Below are 27,565 nucleotides of genomic sequence, written 5' to 3'. Positions count from 1 at the left end.
ATATGTGATCATGTCAATCATAGCTTTTTAGAATGTGTGCGTATTCATGTGGTTGTATATAAAGTAAATTCGGGCTTGTTATCCAGGTCATTTGTGTGTGAGTCCAGTATGTCGGTGTTAAAGTCCGTCCCAATAAAATATGGACTTTGTTGAACTGTATCTAGTTATGTTGAACATGTACCAATTTCATGGCATGACACGATGCTAGCTTGCTAGCTCAGTTTACACTTTTATTTAATCCTTTTGGCGAATTTGCTCCTCCATTATCGCTGCACTTTTTAAAAACGGTTTTAAGGCCCATACTTCTGCTGCATGTGACAACTATGGTTTAAATGGCGTCTTGTGGCTGCTTTTCTGGGTTTGTAGCAGCTTTCTTTATCCAGAAGAAGGCTACTTTTGGCAAATTTCTATTTTGAAAGTCCAATATTTGCAATGTGTAGTAGAGTTCTGTCTGGCTCTGGGAAAAGAGGAAATTAGTTAGTTGAGGCTGGTTTGTATTGAAATATAGGCTGACATTGCCATCTAGCGGCGGCTTTATGATCATACCAAAGGAATTATCAATGGTCAAATAGTGCTATACAGACTTTACTTAATAATAATAATGTTAATGATAATAATTGTAATTATATCATTTTCATTTAATTCTATACTAATTAGCTATTGATTTGGTCTGTGATCGAGACAGTTACCGTAATAAACCAACACAGGTGTAAATATCAGGAAACACTTTATTTTAATAATAAACATATAGGCCTATTAAACACAAAACACATTTCCTCTTGCTCATTCGTAGTGACTAACATTACAAATAATCACTTCAATATGTAAATGTTTGCACGGACATTTAATATTGAAGGGTATAGTGAGGTGAAGTTGTGTATTTTATTTCTCCAAATATATTTGGTAGTGCTTTTGTTACACGTTGAAAGTAATATCCATACAGTTCGAAGTTACTTCCCAAATTCAAGTCACCCTTTTAATAAATTCCTGTAATATTTAGGCCTACATTGTCTTATTGGGTTGAGTTTACTGAGATGCAGCTAGTTTACATTTACGTTCAAAGTTGCTATATGTGTATCTTTATTCTGATCAAAGAAAATGACTTGTCAGCTTGAAAACCTAATTTGTGACTCCATTTAATGAAATTTGGGCAACTATTTTTAAACGGCGCAGGCCACCGCGTCAATCTGTTTTGTACGACTGCACATACTAGCCTACTTTATACGCACTCAACTGCGTTATGTTGTTCCTCCCTTAAGCGTAGGCCTAATATATATGAGTGTGTAAATATTCAAAGGCCTATTCACAAATGTCAGAATGCAATAAATAATTACATTTCATTTATTACAATTTCTGTAAGCTTTCTCTTGTTATTGGATTCATCGCGAACAAGAAATCAAAAATAATTAGTCGTAAAACACTCTCGGTCACCGTGATGAAAATATTTTTTGTTTTAAAATGTATTGATGTAATGTTGACTATTAATTTGGTGCAATACCTGAATGATTCGTGGAAATGTTTTGCATGGCAATGCGTCACTTAAAAAACGGGCCCTATAGAAAAATATCTGTGCTGTCAACATGAGGTGAATTGCACTTTTAATTCAATAGAATTTAAACTGAGTTAATTTTAACTTTTTGCAGTTCCGTGGTGTTGAAAAAAACCCAACCTGTGCTTGAAAAAAACGTATGCAACTGCGTCCCCAGTCACGCGCATCGTTCATTGTTCACTGACATTTGGGGCTTGTGTGAATATATACTTGTTCTAAAAGATTTACCTTTTAAATGACTAAGTGCAGTTGTTACGCAGCTAACCACGCAACCAAAAACGCAACTCACAATGTTTGTTTTGACTGCTTTAATGAATGTGATTCAGTCTTACTGGCAGTCTATTGTCAAACCAAATCCTTCCTTATTCAGAGCTCCAGCTCCTCTAGCTGGCCTTCACACCTGTTAGGCTGCCTGAATTACTTGTCGATTTAACTGTTTAATCCAATTTTGTTATATGGAACAGTTTGTCTTCATTCAATAATTGAAATCACATATCCTACTCTGTACGTACGACTTATCAATCCCTTTTTTACTTTTTGCAATAATTGAAAGCACATAGACCTGTGGGTTATACTCGTACATGGTTTTATAGTTATTTTAATTTATTATATTTGTTAGTTGTTGCTTTGCATGCGCTATAAGCCTAAACGTGAATACCTTTACTGACTACATACATATATATATATATACACCCTAGAAAACGAATTATCTTTTTTTGAATAAAAAATTCTATAAATCCTTATCCAGAACCTGGATGCTAAATTATTTGGCTGCTTTAAATATAATTAAGCCGATTATTGTCAGTTGAATTAGTTGTAGTTGTTGTGATTTAAAAACAAAATGTTGTGGCTGTTAGTTGTATATGTAGGCTACATATTGTTGTATTAATTTATTTGGATTTTTTAACAAATAACATCTCATCTAAGTGGGAGTTTTTTCAACATTTGTAACATGCTCGTTAATGAGTTTCATTTACTATAAATAGTTCAGCCTCCTTGTTTCAGTTTTGTGAAAATGGCAAATGTTCAGTAACGTTAGCGAACATGATTAGGGATTATTTACACAGTCGACTAAAGGTTGGATTGTTTCCTATAGTTAGCAGTCAGATATCTGGTGTTTATATCGACATGGCCAGCTGGCTGATTGAGAGAAACACCACAGAAATGTGAGACAGAAGCATATGCCCGCGAGCACGTTATGCAGCGTCGCCCTGGTCCCACGTCCTCTGACGTAGGCACGGCGGGGCGCGCACGTGTTACACAATAAACTCAGAGATGGGATAAACGTGTGATGTCTGACTGCTCGGTGCGTCTTGTAGTCCAGAAAACACTAACGAGCGGAAGAGCTGAGGCTGTAGAGCGGAAGTTGAGTGCAGTCACGTGATCAGCTAGGCAGCTCATTGGCTGCAAACGAGCACAGCCACATTTTATTGGTTCGTGAGGACCAAAACAATGCTACAGGTCCCGCCTCCACTCTAACACATAGCGTGATAGTCCAAAGCTCACAGCACAATGCTCCGCCCATCACTCCTCCTCCTCACGTCTTTGACTCACAGCACTTTGGGACTGTGCAAAAATTGAGTTCTGCCGCCACACTAAGGCAAAAATAGTGAATTACAGTTAATTTCAGTTTTCAAAAAGGGTTCAATTTAGCCTACTATTCACTTTAAAAAGATATACATGGACTTCCATGCATTATTTGTTTTAAGCAAAGCAAAGTGTAGCCGTCAAAGGAAATATTTGTCCTTTAAAGGCACCTTCAAACTAAACAAATGATCAAGCATGATCCATTTTTATTATTCGATTCCGTCTGACACTAACAGTGAAAATGTTCTCTTTTAAAGAAATAACCATGTCACGCTTTCTATTCATCAAATAACTGAATATACTCTTCTCAGATAGTCCGTAAAGGCTCATCGTTAGGTCAGAAACTCAATATTATCGAATATACTAGTATCTTTTGAGGTTTTCGGATCAGTGAATTGGTCAAATAGATTACATATCCGATTAGTATGTCTCTGGCCTGCCTGTGGGTGGTTGAACACAGACAGGGCCAACACTGGGCATTGCTCTTTACATTGACCTTCGCTGTCTCTATGCGTAATGGTGGCTAGGCCTGCAACCTTGAGTCACTCAACAATATAGCTCTGGTCAAGCTTGAAATAACGAGTTTGGAAGATAATCTCGTAATACACCACAAGGACCTGAGCAGACATGCATTCATCAAAGGCCGTGGCAGCGGTCAAATCGGAGCACTTGACCGAGATTATGTGAAAGCCTCAGTCGGCGCCTTTTACTTCCTCAGACGGGGTTTTCCTGGTCTCATGTGGTTTGAAATATGAATGCCAACTAATTTACCGTGTTGATTTATGAAGGGTGTATTGGCATGCCTTTAAAGGAAAGATACACTATGAGTCATGGATTACAGTGACGAATAGAAGGTCTGTTTGCCATTCCCTGGCAATTCCCTCAAGACAAAATACATATTCCGCAGTGATAATACTCAACGATTACATATAAAAGTGCAGAAGATATAATAAGGCAAGTTTGTGCAGCTAAACGCGTGTTGTTATTGGATATTTGAATCCATGTTTACAAAAAGCGATACGGGAGACTGTGGAAATCTGTCTTTGAAAATGTTTTTAAAACGCTGCAGATGCTTCATATTGGTGTATTATCTCGCAATACCTACGGGTTTAATCCACAATAATTGGATTTAAGGGCTGTTTGGGGCTTTTTCCGAGTAAAATGGGTAATTTGGTTAAACTACAATGTTTTTACATTTAATATGAATCCGGTCCTGGATCAGTTCAGATATGTGAATGAAACTACAATAGCCAGTCATGAGATTTGTTCCTCGTTATTTGAGCTTGGTTGGAAACAATGATGCGAGACAAAAGGGATTATCAAATAACATGCTGCTGTTCATAAGGTATAAATAAAAGACAAGAGCGAGAAATGTAATTCAGCGGCGACGTTTTCGTTGAAGTTCGTCGTTCAGTTGAACAACAATGTTTACCATGAGTCGAGATATATTTATAAGGCTCTAGGTGACTCAGAGTAAATGATGCACGTGTATTTGACTGTTAAACGACATTTTCACATAATGAAAAAAGCTGTATCGGAAAATGAGGAAAAAGCAATGTCATCTGAGTTTCCTATCAAAAAAGACTACAGACGTCACATTGGTTTGATTTAAACATATTCCAAATGCCACGTCAGCAACTGCAACTGTTAAATATTTACTAAGATGTTATATTATTTAAAAGATGCTGAAAGCCAATCAAACATCGAGAGTATATAGACTCGTATAGTATGAAATATAGATCTTAAAATCAACCAAGGGAAAAAGACACCTTTCAAATAATAAAGTTATACTATTCACCAGCTCAATTCAGACTCTTTAAAAAAAAGATTTCTTATGCAAATGATTAGAATGTACTTTTTGAGCATGCGCACATAATTCAAGAAACGGAACTGGGAATTCACTTTCCAATTGTGCTCTGAATATCTTGTTCGTTCAGCCATCAATTAATGCGCAATTAAGACGAGGATTTTCTGACGCAATAGCCTAGTTTCTACATTGTGGCTTCCCTTTTCAAAATGAGATGAAGCCCTATCAATACACTTACATTTGATTCTGTCTTTCTTTTCCTCTCTATCTTTTTTTCCTTTGTAAAATGTGTCCCCCACTGAAGTGCAGTTTATGTCCTTTTGTCCATGCAGGCCCACTCCTGCTGACGCCTCGTTTCCCAGGATACCCTCTACAGGCGAATCCAGCATTGTGAGTCTCCACTGGTGAGTCAGAGGTGCTCCCGTTGACCGTGGAGTTGGTCAGTTTCCCTGCATGCCTGTGTGGTCCGCCAGGACCTTCTGTCGTCGCCATCGCTGTCGGCTCACATTTCAGTCACCTGTGGATAAATCAACAGTTGTTCGCCGAATCAGGTTCAAATTTACAAATATATATATATATTTTCCCCTCCTCGTTCATTTGTACGCAACTAAGTGCTGTGATTGTTTGATGTGTCAGTCTGGAGTACAGGGGGGTGGTGTGTGTGTGTGTGTGGGAGGGGGGGGGGATTATAAAGCCATCAGAGTCGTATCAATGTAGCCAACCGTTCAAATTCGAAAACGCTTTTTAATCAATCTCATATTGTGGAAAACCAAAAGTAAACGCGTAAAGTAAATGTTCTACATTTCTCAATTAGCTCATAGTTTTGGTTGTACGCCCACTGCTCAGTCTACACATCACAAACCGCCATGTTTAAGTTGTGTTTTGTGATTGTTGAATGTATAATAGTCTGTGCATCAAAAGGTGACAGTTGGTACCCGTATTGTTTTAGTCACTATGCCTGTGTATCTTTTCGGACTCCTGCTCAGCACACTCTGCTACAGACCGTGTTCTCCTTTCGAGGTGAAGAATATAGTCAATAGATGCTTTGAGGCGCAGGTGTGGTGGCCCATTTTTCCACCATAAAATGAAAACAAAAACAACCTGAACTAAAGCTCTGGGCTTTTTATTTCACTTCAAGACTTAAACTACAGGAGGTTTCTTTACAGGACACTGAATGCGCCTATTTAGCCTGCTTTACAGCCTATGGGCCTACCTGACGTGGCGTTAAACTGTACTTTCAGATCCTCCCCACACTTGATTGTTTACTTGTTGTCTAACAAGGTTTTATGGCACACGGCTTTGTCTGTCCGTGTCACTCGCTCCGACACAACTGCGCTTATATCACTCCAGAATGGAAGTTACACTTAATTTGAAGTTAAATATGTTGTGTTAATATCTGTGAATTGATATATAATTGTTAAATCTTGTTTGATTTAATCCAAATGACAAGTGTGTCTATTTGTATCTGGGTATGTGGTCCAAGGTACGAAAACGGCAGGAGACGGAGTAAAGCTCTCCTCTTGACTTAAAGGCCATAAAAACAGTGTCCCTGAGTAAATACTGATTATCTCATGTCAAATCTCTTCCATAGTCATTCGTGGTCATGTATTACCAAAACTCTGTATATTAATGTTTCTCTTGAATGTCCAAATCTGATATTAACTTAATATTGTCAATATCAACTTATTATGAACATAAGGAGTTTTGATGAGAGCAATTCTCCCAAATAGCAAGAGTTCAAATGAGTGGTTAGCTAAATTAAGCTAACCGAACCTATACAATACGGTACATCTCTCATGATTCGTTAGACTTTTCCTCAGCTCAGAGTTAGAAGTTCACATTATCGAGTACTCTTGTAACCCAAAGCCTTCGTAAACTTAGAAGCAATTAAAGGAACTCCATCCGGGGCACAGTGGGCCCTTTGCTCTCTGTAAAGGACCCTCTCCCGAACTTGAAGTCGACCGTACAGACAAAGCTTTGGCTTTGAGAGCGTTTACGCAGCACCAGACTGCGGTTTTGGTGACCAAAAAAAAAACACACAAGCAGGATGGTCAGAGGATCAACACAAATACAAAACACATTTCACATACAATTTGCCTTTTTACGCTTGTCGTTATTCTTGAACTAATTGTTTACATTTGTTTAGTCAAATGGTTAGAACAAGTGTATTTATTGTCGGTGGAAATCTTACCTTAGTTGTTTATAGACATGATATGTTTCTATTTCGTTCAAAATCCTCAGCTGCTGACTTTGAGTCCGCGTTGGTGGCTACTTCCTATCACGCTTGGCCTGTTTTGTGGTGTCTGTCTGGCCGGGGAGGGAAAACAACGCAGCAGCATACTAGCCTATAGCTATAAAAACGCAGGTCTGTCCAGAGCCATGGCTTTGGTTTTCCTGTGCATCCTGTGCTCAATTGCAGCTTAAAAGCTTCAACACAAGTCATAGAATTTGTCTGGATTCACTGAGAGGCGGAGCGTATGGTCGCAAAGACACTCGAGTTGTTTGTGCCCTTGCAATTGATCAAATAAAATTGCTTGCAAGCAGGACAGTGCAACACAGACTGCATGTTTTTTTCCCCTGTTTTTATAAACTCACATTGCGTTAGTTGGTGCTTGCACAGTCCTAGAGTGTGTGATATTTTAAGGTTGTGTTTCACATGTGCCACCAGGAACCTCTTGGATCTGAATATACACATCGGGCTGTGGGGCCAGGCCAGCCGCGGCGGTCTTAATCCGAGTTCACGTCTCCCATTCACAGCACATTAGAGTCAAGTTGCAGCCTCTCCAAATCAAGCTGCAGGGTGGCCTCAGTGCAGACAGCCAGGGAATGTGCACTGTGGCATGTTTACCAAAGCAAATGGAAGAAATCCATTCATTTAAAAAACACAATGGACAATTGTTTTCTTAATTTGTATAGCTTCAGGGGAAAGGAGACCTTTAATACAAAATCATTTCCAATTCATGTGTGGCAATAACAAACGTTATTCACAATCTGGATTTTAAAGTAAATGTTGCATGCACATTTCGAGCTGTAACTTTGAAATTATACGGCTGCAGGTATTTAGAAATCCTGCAAAATAATCCGTCAAGAAATGTTTACTCATTTTATTATGTGCGTGTGTTGGTATTTACGCAAATGTATAGATGCGTCATGGCAATAAATAGAAAAAATAGTGATCTGATGGACATAAGTATGCATCAAAACCTAAGCATTTTCAAAATTTCTAGAATTTGTCTTCTAACTGGACAACGCACATTTGAATAAATATTGGCACCAAAACGTTAAGAAACTTCCGTGTGTAAAAGTCGAGGGGGCTTGTATGTTGCGACTTTTTTTAGCCGTTGTTGGATTCATTAAATATGAGACAAAGCAGCGAAATAAGACAAGAATAATTCAGCAATAGAATATGTGTACTATTCTAAATAGGTTGTTACATTTGACTTTTGAAGCAGACTGCTTTATTGTCAATTCGTGAGCATTTTCCTCAGTGAGCCTCGTCTTTTCTACGAGGTGTGTCGTTTTTTACTGTTGATACTCACACAAATACTAAATATTATAATAATAAAATGTGTTTATTACTATAAACATTACAATAAAAAAAAAAGGTTTCTTGGTGTAAGGTTTCTCAGACCACAAAATGTCAGGTTTGTTCTTTCACTCTAAATATTAAGATCCTGTCCTGTATTTATTTAGTCAACATTTTAGTTTGGTCTTTGTTATAGGCTACTGTACTAACACAAGGCTGTATCCTATTGAAACATTAGCCGCTACTTTGAACATGACCCTGATAACTAAATGCCCACTGGGCCAAATGCTATGTTGTAAAACCACCAAGTGATGATGACTAAGAGGTCTAAAAGCAGACTTTACAGATAAGCTGGTTGTCTCCTTCCTCCAATTCAGGTCAATGTTGTCAATGCACAGTAATGCTGGTTCAATCATGTTATTGTCTGGTCGGGTTTGAAATTGTTATCTTGCATAATCATTTCATTTTTCTTGCATTGTGTACATAATTTAAAAAAACAAGGAAAACTAGAAAAGCTTAAATTACGCACAAATATTTTTCTAGGGCACGTAGTGTGGAAAAGCACAGAACATCTGGGAAATTGATAATGATATTCGGGCAAAGCTTCGATTGAAATCCACCTTCTCTTAAAAGCAGCATTCAAGTTGTCTTCCTCTGACTTCGTTGCATGTTAAGGAATTCCACTTTAAGGCGACATGGCGATAAAGCAACAATGCCAAGCTTTAGGACATAGCAGTCATGTCTCTTACACTACACACACTCGCCCCCCCCCCCCCCCCCCCTCCCACCCACACACACACACACACGCGCGCAAGCACACACAGGCAGGCACGCACACACATATACACAGCCTGAAAATCTGTCAATTTCTACCGTGTGGTCACGTGACCTCCTCCTCCGTAGAGTGGATGGAGATGGCTCTCCACGTCAGCCTACGTCTCCAAATTTCTGCTTAGCGAACCTGCTTCAAAGAGGCAAGAGGCACGGCGCTTCAGAGCCATGTTCAGGGCGGTTATAGAGGAATCAACCCCCAACATAGAGTTATAGTAGAGGGTGAACTACGATGATGGATTTTGACGAAAGGGTCCCCGTCGGATCGAACATGTATTTGCCCAGCTGCACGTATTACGTGTCGGCGGGGGCTGATTTCTCCGGTCTTCCCTCGTTTTTATCCCAGACCTCGTCCACCCGACCCATGCCATACTCTTACTCCTCTAACCTGCCGCAGGTCCAACCCGTCAGAGAGGTTACGTTTAGGGACTATGCAGCCATTGAAGCGTCTGGTAAATGGCCGCACCGGGGGAACTTGCCCCACGGCTACCCCACCACGGAGGACATGGTGCACCGGGACTGTCTTTCGGCTCAAACTGCCGTCGTAGGAGACATGTTCGGTAAAAACAGCCCCGCAGCTGCCGCCGCTGCGTACCACCACCACCACCACCACCATACGAGCGCCGGCTCCGCTGCCACCAATTTCTACGGTAACGTAGGCAGAAATGGCGTGCTGCCACAAGTCTTCGACCAGTTTTACGAATCGGCGTACGCGAACGCGTCGGAGAGCTCCTCCACGCATGGCTATTCGGGGGAAAAAACGACGACCAAGCAGCCCAGCTCTTCGCCAGAGGACGACCCGTCGTGCAGAGACACCGAGGCGAAGGAGCAGCGGGATGAGGCGAGCAGCCCGCAGTTATCTTCCGGCAACAATGAGGAGAAATCCAGCAGCAGCAGTACGTATTAAAGTCAGCGTATTGGTTATGAGAGAAAGTTTGCAATCTTGCGAGCTGCTGTTAAAATTTTTATATGCTGTTTTATAAGCATATAAGGTTTATAGAGGGCCTGTAGACCCCCCCACCCCCAACAAAACTTTGTTATAAACTGCAGGATCACGTGTTTGGAATTGAAATTGGCCGTGAAAGACATGAGGTCGGTGGTTTTTCTGTACCTGACGTTTTCCAAAAACACCCAGTTATCCATGTGAATTCTTATACAGACTTGCGTTAATTCCACGTGTTATAAACTTGCTTGTTTCACGGTTTCTTAGCATTAAAACAGCACTTCCATGTAATGAGGTTCGTGCCTCTGGTTAAGGGTTAGCGGACGTGAGCTCTTGTGTTAAAGTCATCATGGACTCTTGTGTTCCCATTTGTAGATTTCCCCCTTTGTGTTCTATAAAACGACTATACCACTACTACTACTACTGCTACTATAAAAACTGTCTAATGCAACGTGGTCTCATTTCCCTGTTGCTCTTAGTTGCTAATGTTTAAAAGCGTGCTCATTGTTTTCATTAGCAGGAAAAGGTCAAAGCCAAAGTATTGTCTATAGCGAACCAGCACGAATGGTTTGGTAATATTTCCAGTGTCATTTAACGTCTTTATATGTGACACTTGAAATGTTGAAATAGAAAATATGTTTTGAATGCTTTATGTAGAGGAAATACGCTCATGCGTAATCTGGACATCCAGGGCGTACAAATCTTTTTTCTAACATAGTCAGGGCTAATTTGAAATGTTTATATTTTCTGTGACCAGTACACTTTGCTTTTCTTTCTTCCAGATGGACAGAGGACCCGTAAGAAAAGGTGCCCTTATTCAAAATATCAGATCAGAGAACTTGAGAGGGAATTTTTTTTCAGTGTGTACATTAACAAGGAGAAACGCCTGCAACTATCTCGGATGCTCAACCTCACCGACCGACAAGTGAAGATTTGGTTTCAGAACCGTCGCATGAAGGAGAAGAAACTGAACAGAGATAGATTACACTATTATACGTCCAATCCTCTGCTTTAGGGGTCAACGAAGCCCCGTCACAGCTTCCATAGTCCTCCGCTGTGGGACCGACTGCGTTTACAGACAGACTGGCTCTCCGGCTGTGACTCTTCCAGTGTACACTGTGTACCACATTGGCCGCGACAGCAGCAACACTGCTCAATGGTTAATTTCAAGTTCGAGGACAAGAGTATCCTGCAATCGGAATTACCCACAGAGTGAGCATGAATTAAGTCAGTCTGTGGACTTTGATTTCACTCTCCAGACTCTCTTTTTGAGGAAAATGTACAAACGGATTGTTGCCCTCTTGCGAGGGCCCTTGTTAATATTATTGTGACTCACAGACGCCTTGTTCATTTTTCTTTCACGATCGACTGACCCAGTGTATTTTGTAATCAAAAGATTTGTTTAACTTTTTTTTTCTGTTTTTAAAGTCAGAAAAGTGGTGGATTTAGGATGATGATGGCTATGTACTTAAATAACTGAAATTATATTGGTGTGACCAAACAGTGAGTTCGAACAGATGAGATTGTAATGTGTTTATGTTTTGTTTGCTTATTTATTTTGTAGCCACTCGTTTACTATTTCCTTTAATGCCACGGCTAACCAAGTCGAAGTCCATTATTACAAACAGGCTATAGGGATTCCGTGTTGAGTCTTGGCTGGCCTTTTGTCGTCTGTATAGCCTGCAGAATGAGGGCTATATGTATTTATATGTTGCGTATCTACAACACCCCAATCCATGTTGCCCTTTTGGATTTTTGGAGACTATCAGTCGAGTATTGATAATGTAGGCCAAAACCAGAGAGATAAGCTTGTCCACTGGATCCGTGTGGAGTTGCACTGAGGTACACGCCCAACATATGCACACACAGGTATATATGCAGCGGGCCTGTTTGGTCTGATATTGATCCGCATAACAGAATATTTTTTTCATTACTTGTGATCCTTTGGTACTTGCTGTCTAAAGAAGATAAAATGCTACATTTTCAAGTGTTCTAACAGGGCAATGCTGGTCAGGGTCATCGCATTGAATCAATTGCTTGGTATGCCCAATTGTGTATTGTACTATATTTCCAAATAAAAAAACAAATGAAAAGATCATTGAGAAAAAAAAATGCTGCCTTGTCATTGTTTTACGCACGAAACACATTCAACTCGCAATAGTTTTATCACAAGCATGTGCCAACGAATGTTGCAAACATACATACAAAATATGAACTGTCCAGCCTGATATAGGCACACACAGTTGTGCGGCAATTACGTTGATCCCGAGCTGATCAATATTTCGAGCCATTAACGACATTTTGCAGCTCTTGCATTCCAACTGAAGAAAAAATATGTTATTGAACCAATCCAGATCCACCTTTATCCGTTTCCATTACATTTGTTGTCGCCATGTACACTTTATTTTCTATTCGTTTTTCACTCTTTCTCTCTCGCTCTCTGTCGTTTGTGTGTGCAAGCTGTCATTACGCTGATTGGCTTTGGAAACACTGTTCCAACAGCAGTCTCCTTTGGCGACGGTCGCCATATTTGCTGTTGTTATCACTGCAGCGCATTGGCGTTCATATATGACAGTCAAAAGGGCCATAAACGCGGGGAGAGAGGCTGAAGTTTATGGTTGCCTCTCTCTGCCATAGTCCGGCCTTGCCTTGCGCATCCTTTACTGCGCGCTGGAATTCCGTCCCTAATTACGGGACATCCTCCCCGTTGCCGCAGCAACGCGGCCATAAAAGCTGTCTGAGTCTGGGGCATTTGTACAATTGGAGTGCAGTGCAATAAACCGTCTGAGACCCAAGGTTATTAACTGTTACCAAGGAGGCGAGAGCAACGGCAGGGAGAGGACGGGTAGGAACAGCCTTTGCTTGCTGCATCGACTTCACTTGAGACGCTTTGCCCCTCGTGTGGTTTATCCACCTCGATCAGTTTAGTGGCGACGGCTGCACGCAGGATTAGTCTTTCCTCTGCCACCGGGCGGCGCTGTTGGGACCAATGTCATGGCCGTGGATATTTTCGTCTCCAAACTCACCTCGAATGCAAGCAGGTAAAAGGTGTTATCAACACAAGCTGAAGCTTGAATAGTTTTCTCTGTTGCAAGAAACCGTCTGAACGTCCACTCCTTAGACTCTTCTCATGCATGCGACTCCTGTTAGTTTGAGATGGGATCCGTTTTGTGTTTAGTCTCCACATTTCTCTGGTGCACAAGTCTTCCTGGGGGCCCTAATAAGGCAACACATCTGTGCCAAGCCTTCATGCTGCATGTGCTATTCATTTTGCTGAGCTTGAGCTTTTTAATGGTTGAAGAATAGCATGTCCGGCTTGTACCTGGAGAGATCTACAACCCCGTCCAGTCCAACCACAAATGTTTTGGATTTGGGGAAATATTATAAAATAAATTGGATACAGTTAGTATGTTAACGATACAGTAAGCAGCGGTGCTGGATACAAAACATATGCTTTCATTTTTCAGATGGTTCACATTCTAATGCAGCTCATCTTAAAACACAACAGCTGGCTTGTATGCTCGTTCCTCCTCCTCGTCTTCGTCTTCAAATAATCCGCTAACAACATTTGACGTCCTTCCCAAACACATTATTCTCTGTACGTGCCAAGTGGATACAAGCTGCTTTTAGAAAAGTCGATCTGATTGTGATAGGGCAGCAACCGCGTCTCCTTTTCCTTCCTGTCACAGATATAGAGCTGCACTGAGGGTATTCGGTGTCAGTCCGAGTGGCGGGTTACTATTCTGGACCTTAATGCATGTGGACCGAGTCTCTTTCTCCTTTGTCTCTAGTGAAAAATAAATGCTTCCGCTGGATGTAATAAAACGCCGCATTATTGTTCATAACTGCACTCGGGACGAACATGATACGACTCAAACGGCCTCTTCGGCCACGATTATATGGACCGGATCAAAGCCAGTGGTCAGAGTGAACTGTTTTGGGGATATAATAGCCAGGCAGCTGTGAAAATGAAGATTTAATAGCAACAATTAATAACTGTAACACAAAGATATCGATAGGCCCCAATGCCAGTACAACACCATGAAGTGTGTGCGTGTATAAGCCAAAACAATGTAATACTGGGCACAGATAATTAATGGATGTATTTAGTTTCCTAACTAGCTCATATGTCCCTTAAGGAACAGGCCACTGTGGGGAAGATAATACAAACTTTGTTTAGTAGGTCAACTCTGCAGTGAATTATTTTATGGTTTTGGGGGAATTTACTAGACGGGCAAAAATGCTCGGCGTACGGCCCTGGTCTTTAAAACTCTCACGCTGGAGAAAATTCTCTTTTCTTTATATATTTCAACAAATTACATTTTGTCTTTTGAAATACAATATTGTATTATTTCCGTGTATGCATCAATAACCCTCAACCAACTTTCAGTCATTTAGGTCATTTGAAATATGTGCGTTTTGAGCGCGAGCGATTGACAAATGCCCACCGTCAACGCGCTAAAAATCTAAGCCAGTGTACATAAATGAGCTGTCAATGACAGAGCGTTTGAAAACCTAAATGGGCTCGATTTATGAATTTCTCCGAAATTTCCTCATTTCAGTACAACAGGCTGCAAACAAACCCAGGGGGCTAGCGGCCACCTGGGCCTGGTAATGGCAAAGCTGGCCGAGATTAACTTCAACCTGGAGAGACCAATAGAGTGCACATGGCCAAGGACACTACGAGATGGAAGGAGAGTTTTATTGTGGCCCTTATTGCCTCAAATTGGACCGACAGGATGACAAGCTTTATGTCTGCTTTCCTTTGGCACATTGCGCCTGTTCCTTGCACAACGCCGCAATCAATACTTTGGCACTTTAACAAATATATATTTTTTGTACTGAGTATTTTTTATTTGTATTTGTTGTACCTCAGCTTTTTCTTAAAAACACATTTGTTCATATAACCTGTGAAGGAAAGCACATCAAGATTTAGCCTTTGTTGTGCAATGCGTAATGATTTATATAGGTACATATTAACTAATATCATATCCTTAATTAATTGGTGAAAACTCAGGAGTAGAACCATTATTACTACAAATCCTAATTTCAAAAATATCTGAGAAAATACGTTTTAGTGTGAAATGGAAAATGATATCCTGAGTAGTTTTATATATCACGAAGAAGAACCGCAAAGCCTAATAGGCTCTAATACATGAAATTACTATGCAGTTATATATGGCATTTCAAGAATGTAATGTGTAAAAGCTCGTTAGGAAGCTCGCGTAAGTCGTTAAGAAAATCATTTATTCTATAAAGGCTTTTTTTCGTTATTTCTTTGCTTTTTGTTACTGGTGTCAAGGGATTGGTTTTCTGTTGTGTACGCACGGAGACAGCTTGGTTGATCTTACTGAATTGAACATAATCAAGATTTATATTATCCAATATTCGTCCACAATCTTAAATCAAAGATGGTTATGTTTAAAGTAATAGTATATAAGAAGACAGTTCAACGAAGTCAACTTGATGTTGACCACTTCAAAGACGTTCCCTGTCCAGCAAAAAACGTCAGCTTTATATGCCAGATATACACGTACTTTGTTTTTGTTGTTAGTCCCACTGTACTTGCACAGAAAATAGACATACAGCTAAAGACAAGGACAACAAAACCGAACAAAAGTAAACATAAACATTTAATCATTCTGTACCTAAGTAGCCGAGGTGACTATATAGGTGAAAGAAGTGTGTGTATGTATGTGTGTGTACACACAACACACACATTGACACACGTCAGACCGTTTCTGTAGATTGTAAAGAAAGAACAACGTATGTTTAACAGTACTCTTAATCTCCAGGCAACACTAATCTTAGCACCTTTACATTTAGTGCGGAAGCGCCCAGTCTGTCTTCAGGCTAATGGATGCACCAAAACGGCTTTTTGCCAAGTCATTTCGCTAGAGGCGAATTCTACCTACAATTAAACACATTTTATTACCTCTAAGTCCCATTGCTTTCTTATTGTTTGTCGTTGTTGGTGGGTTCTGCAGCTTTCAAAAAACTCAATTTAAGACTATATTTTTGTAGTTTCATTTGACCATGACTCTCACTTGACTATTAATTTTTTTATGAATCTGATACTTCTGTTTTGCACCTAATGAGCTTTGTGGTAACATTTGGGAAACAGACAATCAGGTCTTAAGACAGGACTTGTTGGGAAGGGATTTTAAAGCTTGTTAAACGATTACATTTATGAAATGCTGCTTTTCAATATATATATATATATATATTTCAACGTTGTATCATGCTGGACCTCGCCCCTTCTAGGGGGTAATGGTGGTGCATTAAGGCAAGGTGAGGGAGCACACTGATTGCTCTGCTGCCTTTTTCTCCGTCTCAGCTCCATGATAGATATGGCTCCGGCTGCTACGTAGCCACGGAATGGGAGGGACTGCCCGTCTTCCAGCGTTTCCATTGGTTTTACAGTCTGCACGGCGGAGAGGGGGGTGCCTCTAATCATATCCAGCATGTTTTGCACGAGAAATGTCAGCCAGAAAGGGCTATCTTCTCCCCTCGCCAAAATACACCACAATAATGTCATGTTCAGACAGTCCGTCAGGAAATGCGTTTTTAGTGGATTCTCTGATCAGTGGCCGCACCGAGAGCGGCGGAGGTCACTATGCTGGGAGCGCGGTGTGCGTGCCTCATAGCGCCGCTACAGAAGTGCCTTACGGACTACACAGCTATGGATACTTCCCAGGTATGGGGAAGCGCTGCGAGATGGGTCCCCAAAACATGGTCTCCGCCTCTAGTGCGTACATGTCCAGCATGGAAATGTGGATGGACGCGCAGAGGTCATGTCGAATGGACCAGGAGCACCCGGTGGGTCCCCAGGTCGCACCCTGCTCGTTCCCGCAGAATATTAAGGAGGAGAGCACCTACTGCCTGTATGAGCAGCCGAAGTGCCCTAAAGCCTCAACCGCCGAAGATCTTACATATTCGAGGTTAACAGCAGCGGGCCTAGGCTCGAGTTCTTGTACAGTTACCGATGGTGGCGGCGGGGGCTCAGTGCCTGTGCCGGGCTACTTCCGCTTGTCTCAGACGCACGCACATTCTCATAAACTTTACAACACCAACAGCCCCCAGCCGAACCCTTCCCATTCTCATTTTGGCCTACACCCCATTGCTCCTGCTCGCTTCCACACACCACCAACTACTCCAGCCACGACGCAGGAAGGGAGGAACACCGAGGAGTCCGTGTCCTCGGGAAACGCCGACCTGCAGGCTCACGCTGCACCAGGGACCGAGGAGCCACGCGAGTCCTCGGATGCAGAAGTCTCTTCAGCTGACGAGACGGAAAAGCATAATAAGGAGAGACCAGCAAAGACAACTAAAGGTAATCACAGTTCATCATAGGTGTGGTCCTATACTGTGGTTTTGTTTGCATGCAGTGCAGGTAGAGTGAGGCTTTTTAATGGCACCTGTGTAGTTCTATTTTACTGGTTAGACTTGCAATACCAAGTCAAGACACGGGTATGGGAACGTTGCATTGACATATTAGATTCTCTAAGTATTTTGTCTCTAAGTTGTTGTAATATGAGTACGTTATGATGTATATGTGCATGATTAGGCCCCGAAATATTATTCGTAAAACCGGAAAAAGTCAATTATTGAAGGGCAAAGCTATAATTGGATTAATTAAACAATACTAAAGTGTTATTTCAAATAAACCAAATAAAATAATTATTGTAAAATACATGAAATACAATATAACACATTTTAACTACCTATACCTTAAGCCAGTATTTTTCTGAGTGCTGCGTAAAATGTTCTTAGGCCTACGTGTATTTGTGTAGGCCTTTTATATTTTCTGTGCCACAAAGTATTTTTATTCTTTCACGACATATGACACAAAACAAGATTTGTTTCACCGCACCATTGGTGTAAAATGTTCATGTGATATTTTCAAACTATTACTGACGTTTCAACTCTAAGTCAAGTCTGAGTCTAACAAAGCAGCCATAGTTTACGCATAAGACACACACACAAACACACACGTTACTGTAACGTGTGTATAACACAACCATAAACACTCCTAGATACATATCACACACACACACACACACACACACACACACGCACACACACACACACACACACACGCACACACACACACACACACACACACACACACACACACACACAGACTATCCCATGTTCCAATGCGTAAAACCATGTATCTGCCATTTTCTGTAGGAGACACAAAAAGTGAAAGCACGGCCAACTGGCTGACAGCAAAAAGCGGCCGGAAGAAACGCTGTCCATACACCAAGCATCAGACACTGGAGCTGGAGAAGGAGTTCCTCTTCAACATGTACCTGACCCGAGAGCGCCGCCTAGAGATCAGTAAAGGCGTCCACCTGACGGACAGACAAGTTAAAATCTGGTTCCAGAACCGCAGGATGAAACTGAAGAAAATGACGCGGGAAAACAGGATCCGGGAGCTCACCTCCAACTACGGATTTTCATGATGAACAAGGTGATCACATTGAAATAGAAGATCACTGGTGAAAGCAATGCCCCTCACCCTTTCTCACCACTCTGTCCACACATTGACTCATTTCACTGTGGGGTTTATTTCCAGACACGCTTAAGATGTATCGTCCTCTGTGAGCCAATGAGAATAAGAAAAGGGGAAAAAAAGTGAACGTTATGAGTTCAATTTGATTGTTTTCCGATGTTGTGTTTTTGTATTGTTGAACTGTTTCTGTCACTTCTGTCGTATGGTTGGATAGTGTTGTCAGTGGACTTAAATTAACGCAATTAAAAAAAAACATTGCGCCCTGGAAGGTGGCTTAAAATGATCACTTCTCTCCCCACCGCTGACAAATATAATATCTTTAAATTTACACCAACAAATATGAAATTATTTTCTTTTAATTGGAATTGCATGAGATAAAGTTATCATAATAAAAACAATTTCAAACCACTGGGATATAATGCCCATGTATCACCAAGGGTAGAATAATTCACCTTTGACCATTAGATGTAGTCGCCCATAATATAGGCCTTTTCTATGTATGAGCCAAATGTATGAGTTGAATCTTTAATCACGTTGAGGACGTTTACACGAGACCGGTGTGCAAAGTGTAGTAGGAATGTTTTTATTGTATATTTCTGTGTACATATGACAGTGTTTTTGTGTAATGCTTAATAAATTATCAGCTAGCATTGAGGAGTATCTGCTTGTATGTTTGTACTATGGGATTATATTCAGTCAAAGTGTATTCTACAAAATCACAAAAATAGATTTGTTGAAATCCCAAATCCCAAATAATACGCCCTCCATTGTTGGAGATTCAACAGTTTATTTTGTTGAACTGGCTAACAAATGTTCTGGAGGCTAATGTAATGGAGATCGGAAATAATTAAGATATTGGGCTATAAGCCGTCTAGCTGCATGCCCAGCCGGCTATTGTAGAGTTTTATGACTGCCTGCTATATGAGGTTTCTCCCTCTCCTCTAAGAGCAGCTTCAGTCGTGGGAGAGTCTTCCAGACGGAGAGGAGGCCCGGCTCTCAGCTAGAAATCCGAACTGTACAGATACACTGTGGATATGATCCATTACCTTCTGCTTTAGTTTTGGAATACTAGGATTTATATTTCGAGTATTTGGGTAAGTCCATTTATCAATGTGAATTTGTCCTTTTTGTGCCTTGTTGCACCGGCTTCGTGTGTACAAAACAGTTGTACTTTCTCAATACAGACGATTTTTGGACACTTGGTGACGGGACTGATGACCACGTTGCATTACGAATTGGCTCATTGTGTTTCACTTGAGGCCCGGATCGACTGTCGAGTGGTTTAGGTAGTTTCATGTTGTTGGGGTCCATTTCTAACTCTGCAACATGAAACTGTCTTAATTGCCGCAGTTCCACACATCAAAACCAAAAGGGAAGCAAATCGGGGACATAACGATGATGGGATTTGATGAAAATTGTGGAGATGTGTTTTGGAAGCATGTTCTAAAGCTCCCTGGTTTATAAACCGAGGAAAGTTGACTGGCTATTGTGTAGGCTATATTCTTATCCTGTCTCCTGCAATGTTTTCTTTAGACTTCTCTACTTGAAATTCGTCGTTAAAATAAGCCCACGCGGGAATGTGTGCTGAATCTAAACGTGATCAAAGCAGAGCTGCAGTATGCGTCGTGGACTTGGGATTAGGGTTAAACCGTGAGTGTTTTCCGTGAGTAGCAGTGACGCAGACACGCCAGACAAGGCCTCGGTTACGACCACTGCAGTGGAGGGGAAGGGGAAGGTGAATTGGGCAACAGCGACCTCCGTGGGCAATGAGACCGGATGCTTCCGCTGCGCAATAGTGGCTCAGACAAAAGGAGGGGAAGGGCTTTATGGCGATATTTAGATCCGCCAGACAGGCTGTTATCTGCAGAGGCAAAAGAAGTGAATAGCCCCTGCGGTAAACTGGGTGAAAAAAACACCCTGATTTAGGTTTACAGCCTGAGAGCCATTGGCAAAGTGGCGTCTTTTCCTCCTCTGAAGGTGTTTGTCTATTCTAACTTTTAGTGCACAAATTGGAGGACAGCCGCTCCTTTGCCCCCTCGGCTTGTTTGATCTCTGCTGGCCAAATAAAGTGCAACTACCATTGAGGTGATAGCTTGCAACCAGAATGCACATTATGGACAGCTTGCGCCTTTGCTTCTCTACTAAATGCAATAGTAATGCAATAGTAAGAACTGAGTAGGGAATTCCTGCGTGTTGAATTGTCTGTGGCCTTGTGGGGTGTTGGCCAAGCCCTTCGTTTATTTGCTGGTGATAAATAAAAGCCGCAGCGTAATGTGTGAGAACTCAAGGTTGCTGTTTTGTAGACGTGATCTGCAACATGGAGTTAGGTTTAGGATATTGTGGACGCTTATAAGCATTTAGTAAAAAAATCTGCATTGAGATTCAGTTATTAATGCTTTCTGAAATATACATACATTCTCAGTATTTTATTATTGTGATACAATGTTTTTAGCTAAATGCATGTGTCAGTTGACATATGAATTTTCCACAAATACAAAGTTTATATGTATGCATTCATTTAATTATGTTTTATGTTAACGCTTCTTGCGTGCGATGTCCTTAATATGAATTAATTCAATTGAATATGCGTGTTAGCATTTTATAATCTCAATCTCTAGTACTCATATTTTAAATATGCTCTTGTCTCCTGGTGTTCGCCACTGCTCGCACCATTTCGTTTTAAAAGGGGAAAACCACAAGCACCACATTACGCATATTCTTAGCTATATTTAAGTGTGACGTTACACCAAGGCACATGCCTGCAAGCATTGCAGTTCATTTGTTGTTGGCGGTGATGATGGCAACGTACAAGCCTATACAAGTCATAACGGCGGTGTGAATAATACACGCTTTAAACGGTGGGTTAAACTACGAGAAACTATGAGCCATTAATGGTATTTGGAAAATATTCAATAAATATTTGAGTATCACAAGTTAATTCTGTGGGTCAAAACTACATTTTCACCACATTTATTCCTTTTCCCTTAGTCATTTTAATTAATCGTATAATATATTTAGATTTTCCATGTTGTGACAATTGAAACCCAACTATTGTTTCAGAATTAATATGTAGTCATAAGCTATCCCGTAAATGTTATTTTTTATTTTTTATTTTACGCCAGTGGTTTTACACCGTAATTATTGCCAAACGAACAAGACAAACTGCTTGGTTTTCTCTTTTGTTAATTTGATTGAAAATTTCTAAATAAAATCTTTCCCATTTTAAAGAAATAATGATGCTGATTGAGTTATTCTTCCGACTATGAGAAATGTACATAGATCTGCATTATCCTCGGTAAGACTGTAAGTAATGTGAATTATTAGACGTTAAAGCCACAACATATACGTGAAGTAAGCTATCAGCTAAAAGCTAAATCACGAAATACGGTTATAGAAATATCAGCCCAGACACACATTATGCTTATATGTTTTAAACAGCATAGGTCCACAAACGAACTATCTTATTTCGAAATGTTAAACTGAAAATAACAGTCTTAGCCGCCTAATGTTAGATATTACCGCATATATTTTAGTGCGTCAGTCTGTACAATTGTTTAACGCGTGAAGCTGAAAATAGGGAAGTATACGGACGTTAGAATATGTCTGACACAGCCGAAAAAGAACAAATAAAGAAAAATGTAATTGTGGTTATTTGAGATCCAGACTTTGTTTCAGATTTGAGCTTCTTTAATATAGCGGTGGTTACAATGTGTTTTGGTGAACAGCAATGGTAGGGTGCTTACGTGTCCTATAAAGAACCTCGTAAAATAGGGCCTCCAAAAACACACTGCATCGTTTTGGATAACCAAATGTAATTTCATCAGCAGCAGTTGGCTAAGGTACTGTAAAACACATTTTTCATTCAGTTATTCACATTTCCCGTCTCGCAGATCTAAATAATATCCTGATAATTCTTAGCTTTAAAACTAAAGGTTGTTATAGGAAAACGGGTGAGTATTTAATGACCAAAGAGATTGATTTATCCTTTATTGTTCAGCCTTTATGATCACGTGTGTCTGCTACCCAATGGCATGGCAGCCTGTCTCCCCATTACAAGCCCACTGTAGTTCTCTGTGGGGCCAAGTTGCTACTTGATTTCTCCACATTGTTATTTTGTGAGGCTGGGTTTACTGCGTGTGTATGTGTGTGTGGTGTGTGTGCACGTTTTACTTTTGCATGAATCTGCTGTATGACTGCTTACATGTGAACGTATAATTTTTCTGCCATGTCGACATCCGGAACATTGACTAGTTACTACGTCGATTCCCTCATTTTGCCCGAGAGCGAGGAGCTCTCTGTGCCGAGATACCCCTCCGGTCCTGGGCTGCAGCATTCCAGGCAGCCCGCCTCGATTAGCGACCACAGCGAGCTCGGAACCTGCACCTTCCCGTCCAAACCTCCGGTATTCGGGCCATCGTGGAGTCACGTCCCTGCTCAGTTCCCAGGCACCGTTTCTTCTGTGTATCACCATTATGGGCATCCTCAAGGTCCGGTCGGTGCAGATACAGATGGCCGCTATCAGTCATGGCTGCTGGAGCCGATGTCCGGTTCCCTGCCCATGGCCGGATTACCGACGACCCATCACTACGGAATCAAACCGGAGGGTCTTGCGACGCGAGCTGACGGCGCGCTGCCCGGCTCCCATACGGCGCTGCTGCTCTCTGATTACGCCAACGGGACGGTAGCGACGGCATCACCGGTGGAAAAGGACACACTGTCCGGCCAAGGAGGGGACACGAGCGGAGAAAGTGAAGAGAAACCGGGCCTTGATCCAAGTAAGTCGCTGCAGACCCCTCTATGTTTATAGTCTATTTACATCGCATAAAGCGGTGAGGACTGGGGTGCGTGATGGGGGTGCGCGTCTGAACAGATGTCATTCTGAACGTGCCATTTCCTTATGGGGACTGTTAATGGCCCAGCTCCCATTGCTATATTAGATAACCTTTTGCAGCTTAAAGTGAACGTGAGCTAGGAGAAATAAGGGTAGGTTTTATTTGGATGTAGCCATTTTCTTCTGATCAAAGGGGATATTATTTTGGTCTGAGCCAAATTATGAGTGATGTTTGTTTTTTTTGCATTTGGTCACCCCGGCACCGGCCCCTCACACCAATGTCGCACCCCACTCTTTCCAGATAACCCAGTGGCCAACTGGCTCCACGCGAGTGCCACGAGAAAAAAGCGCTGTCCGTACACCAAGCACCAGATCCTGGAGCTGGAGAAAGAGTTCCTCTTTAACACCTACCTGACCAGGGACCGTAGGTACGAGGTGGCGAGGCAGTTAAACCTCACCGAGAGACAGGTTAAAATCTGGTTCCAGAACCGCAGGATGAAGATGAAGAAGTTTAATAAAGACGGCGCACCGAAAGATATTGACTGAACCGTAGATATACAGAATTTAGCGAGCTTTGTGTGTGGAAGCTCTTAACCCTGCTGGACCTTGTTTTTAAACTCATTGTCTTATTGTTCTGTATAACAGAAGCTGTTAGGCTTATTTGTCTTGTAAAAAAAAAAGCATGTTGGGCTTCAGTTTGATGCGACTACCTTTATATTGCACAATTTGAAGGGTGCACACTCGTTTTGTATTTGTTATTTTCTCTTGTTCATTTTATTAATACCTCGTTAAAGTGTATTAGTTGGCCTGGTCCCTTTGCTTGTTTGTGTATGGATGTTTCTAGCTGTGTGTGCTCTTGTTTGTAGTTATATTTGTTGTCTATCTCAGAATCCCCTGAGCGTATAGTTTATAAAATTTATTAATTTAGCTGTTGTTTATCCCTTACTGCTAGAACTATGACTGATGACCATGAGTTTGAATCTAACGTTGGACCCGTATACCAGACCGATGGCATTTGGAAGTAGGTTCATAAACCTCATAAACCACTTGAAAATGCTAAAACACTAAATTAAAACATGTAATAGAAGCTATATCACGCGACACGATTGACTAGCTAGGTCTTTCAACTACCTACAATAATATTATTTTTTTCGATTGCGGATTATAGATTTGCTTGCATTAGATGCTGAACTATGAATTTCAGGGAGTAACGTTTTCAAAGTACATAATGTTTGTTAGTGAGAGGGAAATAAATAAAACACTGTAGGCTACTTATTGAATACCTCACGGTCTGCTGACCGTCTGACTTTTGGTTGACAAATGTAATTTGTACTTTATTTATTAAATAAAACAAATTATAGGCCTGTCTGTGAATGTATGCACATTCTTATTACATTTTGGCCTGGCATCGAGATATTTTTATTCTTCTAAAATCTCAATTCGCGAATTATCGCTGCACAAAAAAAGTATTTTTATGGTGTTTTTTTGCACTGAAAAAAATATGAAGGTTACCGCCGTCAACTAGATGTCAACATACCCCCCCCCCCCCCCCCCCCCCCCCCACACACACACGAAAATATATAAAAGAAACATACTAAATATTTGGATAATTTAACAATTACGAATACAAAATTAGTGCAAATTAACAACATTTTACAGGTTTTTGTAAATATCCTCAAGCCTTTCAATGTGTAGAGAACACACACACACACACACACACACACACACACACACACACACACACACACACACACACACACACACACACACACACACACACACACACACACACTCACACACATTGGATTGGGGACAGATCTGTGTCTTGGCAGAGGATGTTGTTAGCTGTATGCAGCCATAAAAGACAATTACCGCTATAACCTTTTATGAGGTGCGAAGCGCTGCGAGGCGAGAGGACAGAAAACCAAAAAAAAGACATCGAAGGCTTCAACAGCTGAAGCCCAAAATAATGCAGGCGAAGCTGCTCAGCTCAGATATGACGAGGCCGCTCAGCCTAAAGCTCCGTCATTAGCGCCATGTTTATAACCAAGAACGAAGTATTATGAAATATAACAGCACAAGGAATTTTGGATTTTAAACGCGACGTGACCTCAAAAATTCTATCCCAAAGGTTTTAGAGAAGAGCTCTAGTTTTAAAATATGACCTCTGCATTTGTAAGGCTGCTTCAAGTCTCTGTATGTTGGTGAAAATATTTGGCACAAGGGCACAGAAAATACAGGCAGTGCAAATCCAACGTGAGCTAGCTGCAGAGCTGCTACATTTGAGATAGGCCTATACGGCTCTGTCAGCTACACCAGCTTTAGTTCTTATTAATTACTTCACATACACTGATTGTGGTAGTTAGAGGGTACGTCGGACTTCAGTTGGAGTGCTGTTGTGACGCGTTAGGGGACGCAGATGGACCCAAACTTCAAAGACTCGGCCAGAGACAGTGCAATAAAACGCCTGGTCTGCTATACTGTCTGGCATTCCAGTTGTAATGGCTTTATGGCCGTCCAGACACAATTAGGCCGTTTCCAGAATGGCACCCATTTGTTTTTTCTTCTCTTTCTGTGGGACTGCGCCCTGGACAAAAGGCCGAGCGGAAATGATCAGCTTTATTGGACTTTCCCCGACGGGGACGCGCAGGACTCACGGTCATTTGGAGCGATCCTTTGTTTCTACCTGGGAACCTTCCGCCCTCTGCTCCTTTGCTGGGCCCATCCTAAAGGAAAAGGAGCAATAAAGTCAGCAGCTAGCTTCAAACGCAGTGGTTGGCCTATATATAATGCTTTTTCTAAATACATCTGGACATGTCTGTTAAAACGCATCATCGATTTGCTCAAAAAAGAACGAGGAACATACATTTTGAGCTTCATTTCTTTTAGTTTTGTCTTGCACTAAATACCAGATTGCAGCAGAAAAAGAAAACGCATGCGCACTGCTGTCTTCCCACCCTGCAGTTTTCACTAGTCACCAGAGGGTGGCGACACTGTTCCACAACACAACCCTGCCATTTTAGCACTCCTCAATGAACCTGCACTGGGGAACAAAATGTAGTAACATTTTTTAAGAGTCCAGCAAAAATAATTTCACACCTTTTTACAGTCTCAGTGCAGAAGCTGCTTCTCCAGCCTGCGGCTCAGCAGGGAAGAATGAAACAGTCAGCACACCGTGACTGCTGGATTAGCCTACTGCGTTCACCCTCAGAAAGTCGCTCTGTTTAATGTTTTTCTTTTCAGGATGTTTTTATAAGCTACCGCTTTATAGACGCAACTCATTTGTAACTTAGTTAACTTGAGTGATGGTAGGATTATTAAGAGTAACATAAAATATGAGCAGTTTCCTCATTGCAAGTATTACTTTATTTTTGAATTTCCTAAATAGAATATATATTTCCACTATAGGGTTTTCGATTTAAATTACAATACGCAAAACATAATCGGCTGCCACAAATATTGCAACGAGTTTAAGGTGTATTATTTGTATTATTATTGTTTCTGTTATTGTAGTTCTGTTTTTTTCCAGTATAATTCTGACGATGTCTTTTTGAGTTTTGTATTATAGGCATGCTTTAATTAGTTCATTATTGGTCGTATGGACCATTTCAGTGACAATGTAATGACAGTAAAACATCTCTGGAGGGTGGATTGAGGATTATTATAATTTTATACTTAAAGTAACAATTGTTGTGACATATTCTCACCTCAAAGATCGTGTCAGTGTACACATTCAAAGCTATCATGTTCCAACCTCGTATAAAATGAACAGTTTATACACATCGTCGATAGTTCGCACTTATAGGTACATTTTAATCAAAATATTGTTATATTTCATCCGTACATTTTATTAAACAGCGCCTACGTATTGTTTTTTTCAACAAACCAACAAAATCACATTCTGTCTGAATAGTTACTTTACAATCATGACACAATTTTAGCCAAATATGTACTGTATATTAGTGTAGCCTAT

The 27,565-nt window shown here is 41.0% G+C and overlaps 3 protein-coding genes across 4 annotated transcripts; all 3 read left to right on the top strand.

Annotated features, from left to right (window-relative positions):
- Positions 1-9,532: 9,532 nt before the first annotated feature.
- hoxa11a (homeobox A11a) lies at positions 9,533-11,258 on the top strand. Of its 2 annotated transcripts, XM_076075281.1 has the most exons (3): positions 9,533-10,200; positions 10,301-10,307; positions 11,034-11,258. In XM_076075281.1, the coding sequence occupies exons 1-3, from the start codon at positions 9,533-9,535 to the stop codon at positions 11,256-11,258; spliced, it is 900 nt and encodes a 299-aa protein (XP_075931396.1). The 2 variants fall into 2 exon arrangements, with proteins under 2 accessions (XP_075931396.1, XP_075931397.1); XM_076075282.1 differs by lacking the exon at positions 10,301-10,307 and having other exon boundaries at positions 9,533-10,196; positions 11,026-11,258.
- Positions 11,259-16,723: 5,465 nt separating this feature from the next.
- LOC142931431 (homeobox protein Hox-A10-like) lies at positions 16,724-18,711 on the top strand. Its single transcript, XM_076075335.1, has 2 exons — positions 16,724-17,576; positions 18,437-18,711. Exons 1-2 carry the CDS (start codon positions 16,724-16,726, stop codon positions 18,709-18,711), a joined length of 1,128 nt encoding a protein of 375 aa, XP_075931450.1.
- Positions 18,712-22,986: 4,275 nt separating this feature from the next.
- Positions 22,987-24,138, top strand: hoxa9a (homeobox A9a). The gene is made up of 2 exons (XM_076075273.1): positions 22,987-23,536; positions 23,894-24,138. The coding sequence occupies exons 1-2, from the start codon at positions 22,987-22,989 to the stop codon at positions 24,136-24,138; spliced, it is 795 nt and encodes a 264-aa protein (XP_075931388.1).
- The last annotated feature ends 3,427 nt before the right edge of the window (positions 24,139-27,565 follow it).

Source organism: Anarhichas minor, unplaced genomic scaffold, assembly GCF_050575085.1.
Source record: "Anarhichas minor isolate MPS153535 unplaced genomic scaffold, ASM5057508v1 ptg000051l, whole genome shotgun sequence".
NCBI lineage: Eukaryota > Metazoa > Chordata > Actinopteri > Perciformes > Anarhichadidae > Anarhichas > Anarhichas minor.
The sequence above is the reverse complement of the archived record's forward strand: the minus strand, read 5'-3'. Positions and strand labels throughout refer to the sequence as shown.